Source organism: Tachyglossus aculeatus, chromosome 3 (genome assembly GCF_015852505.1).
Source record: "Tachyglossus aculeatus isolate mTacAcu1 chromosome 3, mTacAcu1.pri, whole genome shotgun sequence".
NCBI lineage: Eukaryota > Metazoa > Chordata > Mammalia > Monotremata > Tachyglossidae > Tachyglossus > Tachyglossus aculeatus.
Genome location: NC_052068.1, coordinates 61,114,667 through 61,130,583, shown reverse-complemented (window position 1 = coordinate 61,130,583; position 15,917 = coordinate 61,114,667). Strand labels below are relative to the sequence as shown.

Genomic DNA, 15,917 nt, shown 5'->3' with positions numbered 1-15,917 from the left:
AAAGGGGGAGACAAAACCAAACATACTAACAAAATAAAATAAATAGAATAGATATGTACAAGTAAAATAAATAAATAAATAGAGTAATAAATATGTACAAACATATATCCAAGTGCCTAAATGACACAGAGAAGGAAGAGGGAGAAGGGAAAATGAAGATTTAGTTGGGGAAGACCTGTGGAGGAGGTGGGATTTTAATAAGGCTTTAGAAGTGGGGAAAGTGGTGCTCTGTAATATATGAAGGGGGAGGGAGTTTGAGGCCAGAGGGAGGACATGGGTGAGGGGTCAACAGCAAGATGAACTCGAGGTACAATGAGTAGGTTGGCATTGGACGAATAAAGCGTGCGAGCTGCGTTATGTAGTAGAAAATCAGCAGCGTATAGTAGGAGGGGGAAAGGTGATTGACTGCTTTAAAGCCGATGGTAAGGACTGTCCGTTTGATGCACAGGTGGATGGGCAACCACTGGAGGTTCTTGAGGAGTGGGGAGACGTGAACTTAACGGTTTGGTAGAAAAATGATCCGGGTAGCAGAGTGAAGTGAGGTCTGGAGTTGGGAGAGATAGGAGGCAGAGAAGTCAGTGAGGAGGCTGAAGCAGTAGTCAAGGCAGGATAGGATAAAAGCAGCATGGTGTAGTGGATAGAGCATGCTGTGTGACCTTGGACAAGTCACTTCAATTCTCTGTGCCTCAGATACCCCTTCTGAAAAATGGGGATTGAGGCTGTGAGTCCCATTTGGGACAGGGACTCTGGCCAACCCGATTTGCTTGTATTCCCCCCCAGCGCTTAGTACAGCTGCTTAATAAGAAGCAGCAAATAAAAAATACCATTATTATTGTTATTATTATTATTAGTGCTTAGATCAGCTTAGTAGTAGTTTGGATGGAGAGGAAAGCGTGGATTTTAGCGATCTTGTGAAGATTGAGTTGACAGGATTTGGTGACAGATTGGTTCTGTGGGTTGAATGGCACAGTGCTTTTCACATAGCGCTTAATAAATGCCATTATTATTATTATTAGATGAGTTGGATAGTACCAAGGTTATGGGCATCTAATGGAGGAAGATAAGCAAATAGAAAGTTTCTACAGTAAGAGAGAGCAAGAAGAACAACAAAGATGCAGACAGGATAAGGTAGTTGAATAAATAACTATATACAACTGATTATACCTATATTCATAAGTGCTAGGAGTAGCTATTCGGTCAGTGCAACTTGGGATCATCATCATCATCATCATCAATCGTATTTATTGAGCGCTTACTGTGTGCAGAGCACTGTACTAAGCGCTTGGGAAGTACAAGTTGGCAACATATAGAGACAGTCCCTACCCAGCAGTGGGCTCACAGTCTAAAAGGGGGAGACAGAGAACAAAACCAAACTTACTAACAAAATAAGATAAATAGAATAGATATGTACAAGCAAAATAAATAAATAAATAAATAGAGTAATAAATATGGGATGTTAGAAATCAGTCAGGGAAGGCTTCTTGAAAATGGTGGGGGTTTTAGAAGGATTTTAAAGAGGGGGAAGGCTTTGGTGAGGCAGATTTGAAGGGGAGAGCGTTCTAGGTAGGGGGAACCCCCTAATCAAGGAGTTGGAGGTGGGACTGTCCAGAAGGAAGAACGATGAGGTGTGATCGAGAAGAATGCAAGCTCTGAGTAATGGGTGAAGCAAGCTAACATATAAACTGAGGCAAACGTAGCAACAGTAGTGGGACTTGTGAGGCACTTACTCTGTGCCAAGCACTGAGGTAGATAAAAGATTGTCAGGTTGGAAAAAGTCCCTGTCCCACATGGGGCTCACACAGTCTAAGTAATGGAGGGACTTAAAGACTTAACTAGGTCTTAAGAAACTAACTAGTGGAGAGACTTAAAGCTTCTGCCTAATGCTGAGCTAAATTGGTAGCCACTGGGGGCTTTGTATTCGAAAGATGTGTGCCAAGTGACATTTAGAAAGAGGATCCCAGTGGGAGGACAATGCTAAGTGCTTAGTCCAAAGTAAGCGCTCAGTAAATGCGATTGAGTGAAAGGAGTGTATAGTATACAGAATGAAGTGGGAAGAGGCTGGAGGCAGGGAGACTAGGGAGGGTAGTCAATCTTGATATAACGAGAGCTTGAGCCAAGGTGGTGGCACTGTCAGTCAACGGTATTGAGCACTTACTGTGTGAAGAGCGCTGTACTAAGCACTTGGGAGAGTACTGTATTACAGAGGTAGACGTGTCCTGCACACAACAAGCTTACAGTTTCGTTCATTCAGTCGTATTTATTGAGCGCTTACTGTGTGCAGAGCACTGTACTAAGCACTTGGGAAGTACAAGTTGGCAACATCTAGAGACGGTCCCTACCCAACAGCGGGCGCACAGACTAGAAGGGGGAGACAGACAACAGAACAAAACATATTAACAAAATAAAATAAATAGAATAAATATGTGCAAGTAAAATAGAGTAATAAATATGTACATACATATATACAGGTGCTGTGGGGAGGGGAAGGAGGTAAGGCCGGGGGGGATGGGGAGGGGGAGGAGGCAGGGAGGAAGGAGGGGGCTCAGTCTGGGAAGGCCTCTTGGAGGAGGTGAGCTCTCAGTAGGGCTTTGAAGGGAGGAAGAGAGCTAGCTTGGCGGATGTGCCGAGGGAGGGCATTCCAGGCCAGAGGGAGGACGTGGGCCGGGGGTCGACGGCGGGACGGGAGAGAACGAGGCACAGTGAGGAGGTTAGTGGCGGCAGAGGAGCGGAGGGTGTGGGCTGGGCTGGAGAAGGAGAGAAGGGAGGTGAGGTAGGAGGGGGCCAGGGGATGGACAGCCTGGAAGGTGAGTGTGAGGAGTTTTTGCCCAATGTGTAGGTTGTTTGGTAGCCACTGGAGATTTTTGAGGAGGGGGGTAACATGCCCAGAGCGTTTCTGCACAGAGACGACCCGGGCAGCAGCGTGAAGTATAGATTGAAGTGGGGAGAGACAGGAGGATGGAAGATCAGAGAGGAGGCTGATGCAGTAATCCAGTCGGGATAGGATGAGAGATTGAATGAGCAGGGTAGCGGTTTGGATGGACAGGAAAGGGTGGATCTTGGCGATGTTGGGGAGGTGAGACCGACAGGTTTGGGTGTCTGTATAGGTGGAGAGGAAGGGTTGGATCTGGGAAATAGTGTGGATTTCGTAGGATTTAGCAGTTGATTGACAATGGGGATGCCACTTAGGTGGCAGATTGCCGGAGTGGGATGATCGTGGTATTGTACGTCCAAGTGGAGAGATCCTGGAAACATTCAGTTGTATATCTGGAGAGAGGTTGGGACTAGAGAGGGTCATTTGGGAATCATCTGTATGGCAGGGTAGCCGAAGCCAAGGAAGTAAGTGAGCTTTCCAAGAGAGTGAGTGTGGAACATAGTTTTACAATGGACTTGTATGGGAAATCTTGTGCCCATTATTGACCAGACTACTCACTCATTGGGCTTCTTCGAAGGCAGGTTATGACATTTCATTTGGCCTCAAATATCCAGCAAAAATAATGGTACTTCTCACTCATCTATCCTCTAAGGAGGTCACTAGATTGTAAGCTACTAGATTGTAAGCTACTTGCAGGGGTCATGCCTACCAACTCTGTTGTACTCTCCCAAACACTTAGTACAATGCTCTATAGCCAGTAAGTGCTCAGTAAATACCACCAGTTGAGTGATCCTGAGATTAAAGGAGATTCAGCTTTTAAGGTGTTTTCACTTCTTTGTAAGTGAGGGTCGTTCAGTATAGACCAAATCAATCAATCGTATTTATTGAGCATCTTCGTGTGTGAAGAGCACAGGACTAAACACTTGGGAGAGTACAGTACAACAGAATTAGCAGACATGGCCCCTGCCCATAACGAGTGTAGTCCAGATTGTCCATGCGTACACTGGCTCAGTCTCTGTTAGTCATATTTATTGAGCGCTTACTGTGTGCAGAGCACTGTACTAAGTGGTTGAGATAGTACAATGTAACAGTAAACAGACACATTCCCTTGCCCTCAATGAGTTTACAGTCTAGAGGGGGAGACAGGCATTAATATAAATAAATTACAGATATGTATGTAAGTGCTGTGGGGCTGTGAGGGGGAATGAATAAACGGAACAAGTCAGGGCGAAGTAAAAGGGAATGGGAGAAGAGGAAAGGACGACTTAGTCTGGGAAGGCCTCTTGGAGGAGACGTGCCTTCTATAAGGCTTTGAACGGAGGGGAGAGTCATCATCTGTCGGATAGGAGGAGGGAGGGCGTTCCAGGCCAGAGGTAGGATGTGGGCAAGAGGCCAGTGGCAAGAAAGATGACGTAGAGGTACAGTGAGAAGGTTGGCATTAGAGGAGCCAAGTATGTGGGCTGGGTTGTAACAGAGTATTACAATATAGAGTTGTAAGTGAGATAGGAGGAACGAGGTGATTGAGTGATTTAAACCAAAGGTGAGGAGTTTTTATTTGATGCAGAGGTGGATGGGCAACCATTGGAGTTTCTTGAGGAGTGGCGAAACACGTCCTGAATGTTTTGTAGAAAAATGATCCGGGCAGCAGAGTAAAGTATGGACTGGAGTAGGGAGAAACAAGGGGTAGGGAGGTCAGTAAGGAGCCTGATACAGTAATCAAGGTGAGATAGGATAAGTTATTGGATTAATATGGAAGCAGTTTGGATGGAGAGGAAAGGGTGGACTTTGGAGATGCTGGGAAGATCGAACTGACAAGATTTAGTGATGGATTATGTGGATTGAAATAGAAAGGAGAAAAGGATAATGCCAAGATTATGGGCTTGTGAGAGAGGAAGGATGGTGGTGCTGCCTACAGTGATGGGAAAGTGAAGGAAAGGACAGGATTTGGGTGGGAAGATAAGTTCTGTTAGATGTAGTAAGTTTGAGGTTGTGGGAGGACATCCAAAAAACGATGTCTTGAAGGCAGGAGGAAATGCGAAACTGCAGAGAGGGAGATAGATCAGGGCTGGAGATGTAGATTTGGGTATCTTCCACATAGAAATAGTTGCAGCTGTGGGAGCAAATGGGTTCTCCAAGGGAATGGGTGTAGGTGGAGAATAGAAGGGGGCCCAGAACTGAACCTTGAGGGACTCCCACAGTTAGGGGGTAGGAGGCAGAGGAGGAGTCTGTGAAGGAGACAGAGTGAATGGCCCAAGAGATAAGAGGAGAACCAGGAAAAGACAGTGTCAGTGAAGCCAAGGTTGGATAATGTTTCCAGGAGAAGGGGGTGGTCAGCAGTGTTGAAGGCCGGTGAGAGGCTGAGGAGGATTAGGATGAAGTAGAGGCCGTTGGATTTGGGAAGAAGATCATTGAGATCTTCTCACTGTGTGGCCTAGCGGAAAGAGCCCCGGCTTGGGAGTCAGAGGACCTGGGTTTTAATTCCTGCTCCTTCATTAACCTGCTGTATGATCTTGGCAAGTCACTTAACTTCTCTGGACCTCAGTTCCCTCATCTGTAAAATGGGGATTCAATAACTGTACTCCCTCCCACTTAGACTGTGAGCCCTACATGAGACCGGGATTGTTTCCGAATTGATGATCCTGCATCTACCCCAGTGCTTAGTATAGTGCTAGGCATATAGTAAGCACTTAACAATTACCATTATTATTGTAATAATTGTGGTTATTGCTATTATTATTATTGTTAAAAATACATCCTAAGTATTCTCAAAACCACAGTCAGTCCTGCAGCACGAAAAGTACCTAAATTTGAGCTAAAAACAGTAGTATAAATATTCTTGTAGCAACAGTTATGAATTCTGAATAGTGCTTTCAAACTGCCCTAAGCGAAGTGAACCATCAGGACTTTCAGGGTTTTGAAATAAAAATATTTGAAACTTTTAGTAACATCAGAAGGAGTTGATTCCATTCTGACCTCTGTTTATGAAATAGACTTCCCTCCCGTAAGCTTGGTCCTCAAGTCAGCTGCTGTAAACCTTTGAATTTCCTTGGTGAAATTTTGAAGGTCGTGCACCTGTCTTTGTCAAAAATATTTTAAAATGGAAATATGTAAAAACTCAATCTTTTTGAGCCCTACTGTTGATCAAAATGTGTATTTGAATGTTTATTTAGGAACGTTGGTACCTATTCTAGTTAATAGATCAACTCGCAAATAAAATAAATCTAAGAAATAAGGGTTAGAAATGGAAAACTGAAGGTTGAGCAACAGCAGCCCAGAGATTTTTCCCCAAGAACGTTCTTCTTAAGAAGAGGTTTAGCAATGTTCCTAATTTCAAGTTATGTTCTTTCCCTAGTACATTCCTGAGCACAAGGCCAAATTCTAGAGTCAGTCGATCACTTGTATTTATTGAGTGCTTACTATGTGCAGAGCACTGTACTAAGCGCTTGGTAGAGTACAATATAACAGAATTAGCGGACATGTTAAAGATTGAATAGTAATTTAAGGTACCAGAAGAGTTTGATCATTTTTTGTTGTTGCAAACTGATTGTTCACGTTTATATTTTCACCTCTGCCCCCTTTTTTCACACTTAGTTAGCAATAGCCAAGAACAATATCATTAAATTGCAAGAGGAAAATCATCAATTAAGAAGTGAAAATAAACTCATTTTAATGAAAACACAGCAGCACCTGGAGGTACGTGCAGGATTATTTCAAATGGGCCGTCTTGTACTATCGCCTGTAAATGGAAGTGGCTTCCCTTTCAGTAGACGTGGACATGGAATAATGGGTTCTGCTTGTTTTCCCAGGTTACAAAAGTGGATGTGGAAGCTGAGGTGCAGACATATAAACAATCCCGCCAGGGCCTGGACGAAATGTACAATGACGCGCGTAGACAGCTCCGAGAAGAATCTCAGCTTCGACAGGCACGTTTCATTTCATTAAAATTAACTGGCCAAACCTGAGGAAGATTTTCATTCAGTCGTATTTATTGAGCGTTTACTGTGTGTATCCAGAAAACCACTGTTTTCCTTATCGTTTCAAAACTCTTTTAGCAGGGAGGGGGCTTACTGTGCGTATTTTCCTCCTAAACCACTGTTTTCCTTACCGTTTCAGAACTCTTTTAGCAGGGATGGGTGGGGACAGTGTTTTCAATCATTATTATTATTATTATGGGTATGGAATTTAAATGGTTTCTGCATGTCAAGCACTGTTCTAAGCGCTGGGATAGATACAAGTTAATCAGGTTGGACACAGTCCCTGCCCCACGGGGGGCTCCTAGTCTCAGTATTAGTTCCCATCTATTTCAAAATCAATCAGTCATATTTATTGAGCGCTTACCATATGCAGAGCACTGTACTAAGCACTTGGGAGAGTCATGGGTTCAAATCCTGGCTCCACCAGTTGTCAGCTGTGTGACTTTGGGCATGTCACTTAGCTTCTCTGTGCCTCAGTGACCTCATCTGGAAAATGGGGATTAAGACTGTGAGCCCCCCCATCGGACAACTTGATCACCTTGTCACCTCCCCAGCGCTTAGAGCAGTGCTTTGCACATAGTAAGCGCTTAATAAATGCCATCATTATTATTACACTACAACAGAATTCGCAAACGCAAATATCCACCCTTCAAATCTCCAAGCGCAGATTATTATCCAGTTTGTGGATTAGCCAGTCTTGTTTCTCCTCCCGTCTCTGGGGCATTTTACTTTTAATCGGGGACCAGGACTGTGGCCAGGTACAGATTTACTAGCGCTGTCCTGAGTATTTCTGGGAAATGTTGCCCTTGAAATGTTTCCACAGCCTAGATGACGTTTCTGAGTCAAAAAGAGCATATGCTCTAACCAAAGATTGCAGGCAACCTACAGGGTCACCTGTGGGTTCTTACTAGATGGTGCTCTCTAGCTTTGGTTGTTTTTTGCAATAGCAGCTTCTAGGGTTGCAATGCACAGGCCAGTTTGAAAATTAGTGGGTCATTGTCTTTTCCCCACTGGGCACACTGCAACATTTAAAAAAATTGGTCTGTGCACTGAAAGCCATGGGCTACTACTAATGGGGCAAGGTGGTCATGAAGGGAAAAAAAAAAGTATTCAGAACTGGGAGCTGAGACTCTGGTGAGCTAAAAATGTCGTAGTGGATCCCTTCTTCCAAAAGTGATTTGGTAAACCATCGCCTCCGCTTTCAGGTGTGTGGTGGTACCTAGGAGTGCAAAAGTTGGCCACCTCAGACTCAAATGAGGTTTTTGAATTGTCCAAATTCATCTGGGCTATTCCATCTTCCAAGGGCACAGATTTGGCTGTTTGCGTCAAATGTGTGTTGCCCTTTTATAGAGTGGATGTCTTCATTTTTTTTCTCTGTAACAGAACAAAAAAAAAGGAAAAAAATGAAAACAATTCCTTATGTAAGGAAAAATGTGTTCAAAAAGGACCGGTGTACAGAGCACACTTAGGGTCTGATTCATTCATTTATTTTATTTATTTATACTAAGTCTGTCTCCCCCTCTGGATTGTGAGCTCACTGTGGGCAGTGAAGTGTTGTTTGTTGTTATATTGTAGTCTCCCAAGTGCTTAGTACACTTGTGTACTAAGTGGAGAAGCAGCGTGGCTCAGTGGAAAAGAGCCCGGGCTTTGGAGTCAGAGGTTGTGGGTTCTAATCACGGCTCTGCCAATTGTCAGCTGTGTGACTTTGGGCAAGTCACTTAACTTCACTGTGCCTCAGTTATCTGTAAAATGGGGATGAAGACTGTGAGCCCCCTGTGGGACAACCTGATTCCCTTGTAACCTCTCCAGCGCTTAGAACAGTGCTTTGCACATAGTAAGCGCTTAATAAACACTATTATTATTATTATTATTACAGTGCTTTGCACACAGTAAGCGCTCAATAATTACGATTGAATGAATTCAGTAGAATGTTAAAATTAACAAGAACATTCTCCCAGAACTCCACCAAATAGTATTCCTGTCTGCTCATTCAGGGCCTCACTGCCTCTACGATTACAGCTGGAAATTTTATGATTGTTTTTAACATCCTGAGCTGATAGTGAAAATGTACCTCTGTGTGTTTGTGTCTGATCAAATTGCAGGATGTGGAGAACGAATTAATGGTGCAAGTTAGTATGAAGCATGAGATAGAACTCGCCATGAAGTTGCTGGAAAAAGACATCCATGAGAAACAAGATACCCTTATAGGCCTTCGACAGCAGTTGGAAGAAGTTAAAGCTATTAATATAGAAATGTACCAGAAGCTACAGGTAAAGAAGTATTTCTTTCATTAGTGAAAGAAAGTTGAGGATGGATATTTTCAGATAGAGTTGAGTGGTTGGCGTTTTCTGAGGAAGCCACGTTTTATTGTTCATTGTTCAAAAAGCTACTGTTTTTAATGATTCAAGAAAGGGTTTGGCTTGGAGATTAATTTGGGCACAGCACCAAATTTCAGAAAATGGGTCAAACACACTAGTAGAGTAAAACTTTCTGCTAATATATTTTTCATTGCACATTGAGCAGGAATATTGCTTTATCTCTTTGAGGGATTTTTATGAAAATAGGCCTCTCAATATTCTTTTTGGGTGAATTTAAAATCCAGACATCAGGCCGATTACACCTACTGTATACTCATCCTCACCTGCTGTAACTCTGCCTTCTCTGCCCAGCAACGAAATTTCTCCAACCTTATTGACTCCTCTGCCGACTGTTTGACTTGGAACTCCCATCCCTCCGCCTTCCCCCATCCTTTGCCCCAACGACAGTACCATCTATTTCATCAGCGACATTGACACCATCAGGAGTGAGCTTCCGAAATCCTCTCCTGCATCTCTCCGGTACCACCTCTTCCTGCCCTCTTATCGGCTCTCTCATCCTCATGGCCCTCTCTCAAGAGATCGCCCACCTTCTTTTGAAAGCTACCCCTTCCACCTGTGCACCTCACCCCATCCCTTCATGCTCTATTAAAACACTTGCTCCCTCCCTTCTGCTTTCCCTGACCGCGATGGCTCACTGTCTAATAGCTCCTTTCCCACTGCTTTTAAACATGCGCATGTATCCCCTATTAAAAAAAAAAAAACCCTCCCCTGACCCCACTGCACAGTTGTTATCACTCTATCTCCCTCCTAGTATTCTTTTTTAAACTCCTCTAATGAATAGTTGACATATACCGCCTCCACTTCTGCAACTCTCTTCTCGACCCCTGGCAGTCTGGCTTCTGCCCCTTCTGCTCTATGGAAACGATCCTCCCCAAGGCAACTGGTTATTTCTCTTGTCAAAACTAACAGACACTACTCCATCTTCCTAGACTTCTCAGTTGCCTTCAGCTCTGGGGACCATTCCCTTCTGGAAACATGATCTAATCTTGGTTTTACTGACACTGTCTTTTCTGGTCTCTCTGGTTACTCCTTCTTGGTCTCTTTCGAGGGCTCCTCCTCTGCTTCCCACCTCCTAACTGTGGGAGTCCCTGAAGGCTCACTTCTAGATCCCCTTCTGTTTTCTGTTTGCATCCACTCCCTTGAAGAACTCACTCACTACCATGGCTTCAACTACTGTCCATGTGGATGACTCCCAAATCTACACCTCCGACCGCGACCCTTCTTCTGTTCTGCAGTCTCGTATTTAATCCTCCCTTGAGGACATCTCTTTTTTGATGTCCCACCGATACTTCAGACGTAAACATTCGAAAGAGAACGCCTCATCTTCCCACTTAAACCCTGTCTTTCCTATGACTTGGTTTTGTCTCCCCCTTTTAGACTGTGAGCCCACTGTTGGGTAGGGACTGTCTCTATATGTTGCCAATTTGTACTTCCCAAGCGCTTAGTACAGTGCTCTGCACACAGTAAGCGCTCAATAAATACGATTGATGATGATGATGATGACTTTCCCATCACTGTTGTCAACACCACTCTCCTGGCGGTTTTAATCCTGGCTCTGCCACATGTCTGCTCTATCACTTTGGGCCAGACTGTGAGCCCCATGTGGGACAGGGACTGTGTCCGGCCCGACTACCTTGTACCTATTCCAGTGCTTAGAACAGTGCTTGGCACTTAGTAAGCACTTAACAAATACCACTGTTTTTATTATTATTTTATTATTATTCAGACAGTCACGTTGGTCCAAGCGTTGGTCTTATCTGTCCTCAACTAATCTGAGTCTCTTTGCCAATCACCGTCACCAGTCTCACCCCCATCCAGTCCATACTTTACTTTTTCTGAAAAAAAATCACTCTACGCACATCTGTCCGCTCCTCAAAAACCTCGAATGGTTGCCCATTCATCTTTGCATTCAAACAGAAAGTCCTCACCCCTGGCTTTAAGGCCCTCAATCGGCAATTTCCCTCCTACCTAGCCTTGCTTCTCTCCCGCTACAACCCAGCCCGCAAACTTCCTTCTTTAACACCAAATTACTTACCGTGCCTCAATCTCATCTCTCTTACCATCGACACTTTCCACAGCCCCTCCTTTCTGCCTGAAACTCCCTTGCCCCTCATAGCTGTCAGTAATATGTCCAGCCTGATAGATTTGTATCTACCCTAGTGTTTGGAACAGTGCTTGGCACATAGTGCTTAACAAGTACCATAGTTATAATTATTTACCCCACTCTCCCCATCTTCAAAGTCCTACTAAAATCCTATCTCCCCCAGGAAGACTTCCCTGACTAATCTCTTATTTCCTCACCCAATTCTTCCTCCTTATTAACTTGGGTCTGTACCCCTTAAACACTTTGATGTTCACCCCTAGCACTCCCAGCACCTATATGCATATCGTTATACCTGTTGCTTCCCCTTAGCTGTAATTTATTTTAGTGTCTCTCCCCCCTACTAGGTTGTAACCTCCTTGAAGACAAGGATTGTGTCTACCATCTCTACCTCTCTCTCCCAAGAACTTAGTACCGTGCTTTGCACACAGGGAATGCTCAGTGAATACCATGGAGGAATTAATGTCAAATTTTAATGTTTTCAAAACGGGGTTCAGCTAAGGGTCCTAAGCTGTGATTTGTTTTAGTGTCTCCCCTACTAGGTTGTAAGCTCCTTGAAGACAAGGATTGTGCCTACCAACTCTACCTCTCTCTCCCAAGAACTTAGTTCCGTGCTTTGCACACAGGGAATGCTCAGTGAATACCATGGAGGAATTAATGTCAAATTTTAATGTGTTCAAAACAGGGTTCAGCTAAGGGTCCTTAGCTGTAATTTATTTTAGTGTCTCCCCTACTAGGTTGTAAGCTCCTTGAAGACAAGGGTTGTGCCTACCAACTCTACCTCTCTCTCCCAAGAACTTAGTACCGTGCTTTGCACACAGGGAATGCTCAGTGAATACCATGGAGGAATTAATGTCAAATTTTAGTGTTTTCAAAACGGGGTGCAGCTAAGGGTCCTTAGCTGTAATTTATTTTAGTGTCTCTCTCCCCTACTAGGTTGTAAGCTCCTTGAAGACAAGGGTTGTGCGTACCAACTCTACCTCTCTCTCCCAAGAACTTAGTACCGTGCTTTGCGCACTGGGAATGCTTAATGAGTACCGTGGAGGAATTAACGTCAAATTTTAATGTTTTCAAAACAGGGTTCTGAAGATGGCCTGAAAGAAAAGAATGAAATAATTGGCCGACTGGAAGATAAAACCAATCAAATTACTGCTGCTATGAAACAACTGGAACAAAGGTACAGCTTATCCACTATTAGTTTCCTTTTCATACCTTCCTCTTTACTTTTATTCCATGCTCAAACCTCTGCCATCGAGTTTCACGTTCAGTAGGCAGCTTGAGGGTAGGACCCGTGCTGAATAGACTGCCAGGATTTTACTCTTGGTTTATGCTGTTTGGCAGCATGCTGTTGCCTTCAAGAGCCCCCCGACCCCCCCAAACCAAGGATGAAATGCTCCCTTGCTTGACCTCCCTGCACATAGCCCACTGTTGGGTAGGGACCGTCTCTATATGTTGCCAACTTGTACTTCCCAAGCGCTTAGTACAGTGCTCCGCATGCAGTAAGCGCTCAATAAATACGACTGAATGAATGAATCTCTGCCGTCTTATGCCATCTGCTTCTCTCCAACTGTGTTTCCTCTAGCTCACACCCTGAATGTAGGGCCCAGTAGGCTTCTCTCACCACATCCAAGGGGCACAGCAACGTCATTAAGGAAATTGGGGGTGGATTCGGAAATCAATAGTAGTCTAAAATGTTTTTCAAGGAATTAGCTAAGGACAGGCAGAGTTTCAGTTGAAGAAAAAGAAGGAATCATACTAAAGGGTGTTACAGGAAATAGTTACGGTTTAAAAAAAAAAAAAACCAAAACACACAGACCCAAAGAGCCGGGAAAATGTGTAATCCAGCTGAATAGTATAGATGACAGTTCTCATTTTTATTGTTGAAAATTGCCCTGTCATATTGATGTCAACATGTCTTACCATTGCTTTCTTTGAATCTACCTGTGAAAAACATAACTATTAAAAGCTTTATTGACATGAATATTCTTTTATTGACATCCTCTTTCCTCTTTTTTCTTTTTTGTTTCCTTATCCCAATCTTTACATTTTAACCACTTTTGATCACCTCTCCCTGTTTTTGGTTTCTCTCCATTCCATCGCAAAGTGACAAAGATTTGTTAACTCAAACCAGGACGATTGCAATGTCGTTTGTGAAATGTGCCACCAGCGACACACAACACCAATACAAGCTGGTCAAAGATATATCTTTCTGAAACCCACTTCATAATTGTTGCAGTTAAATAGTTTCAAAGAGCCAACGTTTGTATAATTTGTTAAATAGTAAAATAAGGTATTAAATATTTAAAAAGAGTATTAGGAAACCCTGGGCTCCTCGTGCTGTTCAATGGCTTGGGAGGACTTTGGCTCCCAAAATCCATCACCCAAACCTCAATGCACCAAGAGTGATTTTGAGTTTTGATCCATTGAGCCGGTCAGGATTTTCTAATGCAGTTTTATCTCTTTTGCTACTTTAAAAATGTAAACTCTATTATAATTATTTTAAAATTCACTTTATTTCACATTTGGCTGACAGTTCTTTTTCCAGCAACCGTCTTTTTTTTCCTCCCTCTGCAACTCCTCCACTGATTTTGACCATATGGCATTTTAGAAACACTTTCTAAGATACAGATCGTGCCCTCTGGCCTTGGCTTTACCTTTCCAGTTGCACCCAGACCTCTTCCAGATAGCACAGTACGGATGAAGAAAAGGCCAACTCTTTCTCGCTCTCTCCCTCCCTTTCTTCCCCATTTCCCCCTTTTGCCCCCCATTCTTTAAAGGAAAGGCATGGGGGATTGACAATAGAGCTTTGTTAGACTTTTTTGACCTCAGAGGGGTGGATGGGCAGTAACTCTTCCCTTTTCTACCCTCTTAGAATGGGGGATTCCTACTGAAAGTGGTGTTGAGAAGTGCCTAGCGGGATAGTTCTGCTGAGGACGAGGGGAACCATTTTGACAGACAAAAAGTAAAATTGGAGAAATATTATTTGGTGGTGGGAGCACAATAGAGTACGATACTAACTAGCGGATGAATTCTTTTAAAAACGCATATATGTATTACAGTAGTACGGGGGAGATTCAATAAGTGCAGTAAACCCCTTTAGAAAGTACCATGCTGCTGCTTGGGTGGTTACCGTTCTCTGTCATTGGCCTCAATGCAAGGCGCACACATTCTAGCACAAACACAAGGCCAACGTGGCTTATTTGCTTAATTAGTGTAGCTGCTGTACCTCTCCCTGTTCTGTAAAAAGACAGTAACTCTAACTCACGTAACGCCCTCACACTTAGACCGTTAAAGTCCGTGTAAGCGATAAAACTTGTAGTACTTGGCATTGATGGCATCTGTTAATAATTAACAACAAATAAAAACAAATTGGAAGACTATGTGCTGTGTGAATTATATGTTCAACTGAAAACCAGAGAAGATTTCTAGGCATTTTGTGGCTCTCTCTCGTTTGAGTTTGTGAGTTTCCCCAAACTTTGTTTTATTTAGAAATGTTTCTATTTCCCCATTTTTCTTTTATTTGTCTTCTTCACCCTTTTACACCCTAATTCTAGCCTCAGTTTTACCCAAAGTTGATTTGAATTACACCAGATTGCAGCAAGCAGAGAAGGCTCAAATGGAAGCCGAGAGTGAGGATGAGAAACTTCAGCAAGAATGTCTGAGTAAATCTGACACCCTGCAGAAACAAATCTCCCAAAAGGAAAAACAACTGTAAGTACCGCCTTCCCTTCCGAAACAAGTAGAACGCTTTTCAAGGAACAGAGTATTCTTTCAATTGAAAGAAATGTAGAGATCTTACAATACGAGCGTGTTTTTAGTTTCTGCCTTAGAAAATGTTCCTTTTACAATAGCCTGTATTAATTTTGTTCCTTCACTGTACATTTGCTATTATTATTGTTGTTGTTGCTGTTATTTAAGTGCTTACTATGTGTCAAGCACTGTTCTGAGCGCTGGGGAAAATCCTAGTTAATCAGGTTGGACAGTTCCTGTCCCACATGGGACTTACGGTATAAGTTGGAGAGAGAACAGGTATTGAATCCTCATTTTACAGTTGAGGAAGTAGAGGCACACAGAGCCCTGACTTGCTCCCTTCATTTATTCAGCCTGTCAACCTACGAATCAAGCAGAAACTCCTCACCCTGGGCTTCAAGGCTGTCCATCCCCTGGCCCCCTCCTACCTCACCTCCCTTCTCTCCTTCTCCAGCCCAGCCCGCACCCTCCGCTCCTCTGCCGCTAACCTCCTCACCATGCCTGGTTCTCTCCTGTCCCCCCGTCAACCCCCGGCCCACGTCCTCCCCCTGGCCCGGAATGCCCTCCCTCCGCACATCCGCCAAGCTCGCTCTCTTCCTCCCTTCAAAGCCCTACTGAGAGCTCACCTCCTCCGGGAGGCCTTCCCACACTGAGCCCCCTCCTTCCTCTCCCCCCCCCACCTCCTTTCCCTTCCCACAGCACCTGTATATATGCTTGTACAGATTTATTACTCTATTTTACTTGTACATATTTACTATTCTATTTATTTTATTTTGTTAATATGTTTTGTTTTGTTGTCTGTCTCCCCCTTCTAGACTGTGAGCCCGCTGTTGGGTAGGGAC

At 43.7% G+C, this 15,917-nt stretch overlaps 1 protein-coding gene across 4 annotated transcripts in view; it reads left to right on the top strand.

Annotated features, from left to right (window-relative positions):
* Positions 1 to 15,917, top strand: part of RUFY2 (RUN and FYVE domain containing 2) — a 74,706-nt gene that overhangs the window by 44,520 nt on the left and 14,269 nt on the right. For 3 of the 4 annotated variants that reach the window (XR_005449813.1, XM_038743642.1, XM_038743641.1), the window contains exons 9-13: positions 6,464 to 6,565; positions 6,679 to 6,795; positions 8,949 to 9,116; positions 12,405 to 12,502; positions 14,917 to 15,036. Coding sequence is in view for 3 of the 4 variants with exons in the window: in XM_038743642.1 (XP_038599570.1) it covers positions 6,464 to 6,565; positions 6,679 to 6,795; positions 8,949 to 9,116; positions 12,405 to 12,502; positions 14,917 to 15,036 (605 nt within the window). In the remaining variant the exon portion in view is untranslated. Of the gene's footprint in view, positions 1 to 6,463; positions 6,566 to 6,678; positions 6,796 to 8,948; positions 9,117 to 12,404; positions 12,503 to 13,429; positions 14,704 to 14,916; positions 15,037 to 15,917 lie in introns of those variants that run through there. The other variant, XM_038743643.1, reaches the window with a different exon arrangement.